Source organism: Morone saxatilis, unplaced genomic scaffold (genome assembly GCF_004916995.1).
Source record: "Morone saxatilis isolate NCDOM2014 unplaced genomic scaffold, NCSU_SB_2.0 Contig2, whole genome shotgun sequence".
Taxonomy (NCBI): Eukaryota; Metazoa; Chordata; class Actinopteri; family Moronidae; genus Morone; species Morone saxatilis.
This window is the reverse complement of record NW_023339762.1, coordinates 27,218,867-27,223,391: the sequence shown is the minus strand read 5'-3', so window position 1 is coordinate 27,223,391 and position 4,525 is coordinate 27,218,867. Positions and strand designations below refer to the sequence as shown.

The 4,525-nt window shown below is 40.6% G+C and overlaps 2 protein-coding genes across 2 annotated transcripts in view; both read right to left on the bottom strand.

Moving 5' to 3' along the window:
• The window catches only part of chrm4b (cholinergic receptor, muscarinic 4b), a 2,104-nt gene extending 1,045 nt beyond the window's left edge, over positions 1–1,059 (bottom strand). The window contains exon 1 of the mRNA XM_035664403.1: positions 49–1,059. Within this exon, the coding sequence (XP_035520296.1) occupies positions 49–951 (903 nt within the window). The 5' untranslated portion in view covers positions 952–1,059. The remainder of the gene's footprint in view (positions 1–48) is intronic.
• A 1,180-nt stretch (positions 1,060–2,239) lies between these two features.
• The window catches only part of ambra1b (autophagy/beclin-1 regulator 1b), a 5,850-nt gene continuing 3,564 nt past the window's right edge, over positions 2,240–4,525 (bottom strand). Inside the window, exon 8 of the mRNA XM_035665749.1 lies at positions 2,240–2,361. Within this exon, the coding sequence (XP_035521642.1) occupies positions 2,240–2,361 (122 nt within the window). The remainder of the gene's footprint in view (positions 2,362–4,525) is intronic.

Below are 4,525 nucleotides of genomic sequence, written 5' to 3'. Positions count from 1 at the left end.
GTCTGACTGACTGAGTGCGCTCCGGTCGGAGCGAGGCACGCTCAGGACGTCCAGTCCGTCTGTCGGCTCTGACGTGTCACCGAGACTTCTGGACACTTTCTGGTTCCTTCTGGGCTTCGGAGTGCTGGAGTCTGATTGGTTCAGAGACACGTCTGAGCCGAGTTCACTGGTGACAAGGCTCCGGCGCTTCAAGAGAAAGTCTTTCACAGACGGACTGGATGTTCTGAGCGTGCCTCGCTCCGACCGGAGCACTCCCAGTCGACTGCGGCTGGCGGCGGACAGGCGGCTGTACAGAATGATCATGACGAGCGCCGGCAGGTAAAAAGACAAAAGAGTCGTCCCTAAAGTGACAGCAGGGCTGGCGAGGAGCTGGATGTAACACTCTCCATCAAGGATGACTCGTTTGCCACCGATGGTCTGCCAGCTGAGGATGGCGGGGGCCCAGAGGACGAAGGACAGCAGCCAGGCGGCTCCGATCATCAGACCGGCCATCCTGCCGGTCCGCCACGCTGGGTAGCTGAGCGGCCGCGTCATACAGAGGTACCGATCCAGACTGATGATCAGCAGGTTCATGACGGAGGCGTTGCTCACCACGTGGTCCATAACCAGCCACATGTCGCAGACGGTGGCCCCCAGGGGCCAGTGGCCCCACAGCAGGTAGAGCGCGTACAGGTTCATGGAGACCAGGCCGATGATCAGGTCAGCCACCGCCAGGCTCAACAGGAAGTAGTTGTTGACGGTCCGCAGGTGACGGTTAACCACGATGGACAGGATCACCAGCGTGTTGCCAATGACGGTGACGGCACTGAGGGAGGTGGTTACCATGGCGATAAGGATCAGTTGAGCCACGCAGTACGGACACTCTGCTCTGATTGGAGGCTGACAGGAGGCGTTAATGCAGGGGTGGGGCCAGACGGAGGTGTTGAGGTCGAGCTCAGGTGCTCGTCCCATGTTTCCTTAAACACACAGAGAGAAACTGTACAGCAACGTATACAGCAACGTACAGCAACGTATACAGCAACATTTACAGCAACTCATACAGCAACGTATACAGCAATGTACAGCAACATTTACAGCAACATATACAGCAACGTACAGCAACATATACAGCAACCTACAGCAACATTTACAGCAACCTACAGCAACATATACAGCAACGTACACAGCAACATTTACAGCAACATATACAGCAACCTACAGCAACGTTGTATATATAGAGGCCCGTCCAGCACTTGAAATACTAATTCGGCTCTACAATAGTTTGTTCCTTTAGGATTAATTCGGGACAACGGGTTAAAATTCTTTCATACTTTTGTTGATTTAATTCGTGGCTACTAGATACAGTTTGTGTGTGCAAACAAAGAGCACCACGAAAGACAGCCTTTTCTCCCCAGAACATTCGGGGCAGTGGGCCTGCTTCAGGTTTTAGGTTTTTCTCTCTGAAATTTATTTGTAGGAAAATCTGAGACACTTAAGATTTAAGAAACACAGCTCAATATCGGCTCATTAAGCTAAAACATGGAATAATTTAAATTCTCCATTAAACAGAAATTTGTCTTTCTTACACAGTGATCCATTTGGGTCGATATACTAATAAATATCCATCTGTCACAACCGACCGCTTACATAACATCTGCTGTAGGTTTTATATTGAGGTTGTCTCTGCTGTCACCATGTAAAGGTAAAGTATCTTTTAAAGTGCTGTTTAAAATAAATGTTTTATTATTAATTATTATTATTATGAGAACAGTATCAGAGCTGATGTATCTGCAGCTTTAGTTCAGTCGACAGTACAGACAGTTGAAATAATTTAATCTCCTTCGGCCTGATGGGTAATCAATCAATCTGCTGTCATTGACACCGAACAACCACTGAGTTCAGAAAACTAATCAGGATTCAATGGTTTCAGACTTAAATCAGACTTTTCTGCTTCTGTTTAACCTTTAACGACCACTAGAGGGCCCCAAACCTCAGACCGGCCCGAACCCCAGACTGCCCCGAACTGCAAACTCAACATCAGCTGAGACTGTTACAGAGAAAGAAACCAAGTCCTGAAAACACAAAGCAACAAACTTACAGTTGATACTGGTCCTGGTGATACTGGTCCTGGTGATACTGGTCCTGTTGTTACTGGTCCTGGTGATACTGGTCCTGGTGATACTGGTCCTGGTGATACTGGTCCTGCAGTCTGTGTCCTCCTCCAGCAGCAGCAGCGGTTTATAAGTGGCGGAGGAATCCCTCATCCGTCCTCATTAGAGGACGACGCTCCGCCTGAGAGTCTCCTCACAGACGTCAGCTGCTGATCCTCCTCAGACCAGAACCTGGTCCACGTGGGACGTAATGAGACCGAGTCCTGATCCACTGAGGCCAATAAAACCTCAACCATCACCCCCATAAACCTAATTGTTTATCTGCAGTGGATAGACAATAAAATACCACACTGTAAAAAATACTCTGTGTATTAAAATAATTCATGAGCAATAAAATAAAATAAGATCAAATTAAATTAAATAAGATAAAATAAGATAAGATCAAATAACATAACATAAAATAAAATAAGATAAGATCAAATAACATAACATAAAATAAAATAAGATAAGATAAAATAAGATAAAATAAGATGTTGTCAGTGAGTATAAACAGTAAACTGTAGTTAAACATGATGTTGGATTATTCTGACTCATTCATGTAAAAGCAGGATTTTATTGTTTAGTCGCTTAAACTCATTTTGAACCATTAAAGATTATTTCGGATTAATGTGATTATTATTGATCCATTGATTGTTTGCTTTGTACACATTCTGAAAAATAGAGGAATGAGAGACACTCTCACAGTGCTCGTTGTGTCCAGCAGAGATCTGATCTGGATCTGGATCTATAAAGCTGCAGGAATGTAAACACAGTCAGATGATTAATGTTTCACAGACTGAAGGACATTAAAGTGTTTGGACGTCTGATATAAACACACAATGAACTCACACAGGAAGAATTCAGGTCCTGAACTCGAGTATTTCCAGCAGAGTTCAGTGAAATGAGTTTGGATGAATACTGAAAAAGATAACTGTAATCCATTACAGTTACAGAACAAAAAACAGTAATCTGATTACAGATTAGTAAAAGTAGAGATGATCAGCAGGACACATGGTTCTGTTTTATAGAATTCATCAATAATATTGATATTTTCTCTTTATTTGCATATTTGGTGTTGAGGGAATCCAAAAGTAATCAAGTTACTTTAATATTGTGATTCTTGGGTTATGTCACTGTATCAGATTACTATTATTATTATTATTAAAGTTACCCTGCAGCATTAATGTGTTTTCATACATGTTGTTGATTTATTATCCTTTTATCAAGGTGACCTAAAATAAACCTGTTCATGTCCCTAAGAATGTGCAGATTGAAACTATTTTTGATCCTGCTGGAATAAAAACTATAAAACATCTTCTCATTTCTCTGCTTCATTTGAGGCTCGTGGTGTTTAGGTTTGTCCTTCCTGATGACGTCATTTTACCATATATGGTAAATGGAGGGAAATATCAGCTTTTTCCGATAGAGGACACGTAAGTAGTAATAATATAGTTAGTATATTGAAAATAAATCATTTATTGTGTTTTTTTAGACAATAAAATTAAGTTGCATCATGAAAAAAACTTGGCAATTTAAGGGTTAAATTTATTTATTTTTTAATTTTATTTATTTGATATGTATGATTAGGACTGATGCCGGTTTAAACAAAAAAATGAATTATTTTTAAATACGAGACTAATAGAAATATTATTTATTATTATATAGAATATTGCGTTTAGTATTGTAACTGATTCAATGATTAATACATTTATTAGATATGTTTGTTGCTGCCTGATTGAAGATTGTGAAAGTTCTTTAAATATAAACTCAGCTCAATTTATGACTATTTATGATCTTGAAGTAAAAACTATTCCAGTCCAAACAGCCCTAAAGACGAATGATGATCAATAAGCAGAAACACATGTTTTCCATAGCTAGCTAAGGATTGTTGTACATTGGTAAGTTTTGTTAATCACATTTAACCGACGAGCTCACTAATCTATACTGTTAGCTAGTTACATCTGATTAGCAAAACACTAAGGAGCCAAATAGCACTTTGCTAGCAGCAGCTAACCTAAAATGTGACTTTATATGTATTAAATATATTATAATAATAATAATAATGTGTAAACCTGTCTGACTGAATTGCCTCTTTTATTAACCAGAATTTATTTATGAACTCAAACACCGAACAGCCAAACAACCATAAATTATTTATTTGAATCTAAACGACTACCTGAGTGTGTTTGTACATCACTTTCTAATAAGAGATTCGGAACTTTTAACAAGCTTCAAAAGAAACATTTCTGCACGAGATCGTCCCCCGAATAATCTCCGACAACTTCAACCCGATCACAGAAAAACTCTCAAAGCTCTTTAATTACATCATCACGTCTAAAAGTCAAAGAATGGAGCTGTACAGGCGGCGGGAGACAGGTGGACCGCAGGTGGACCGC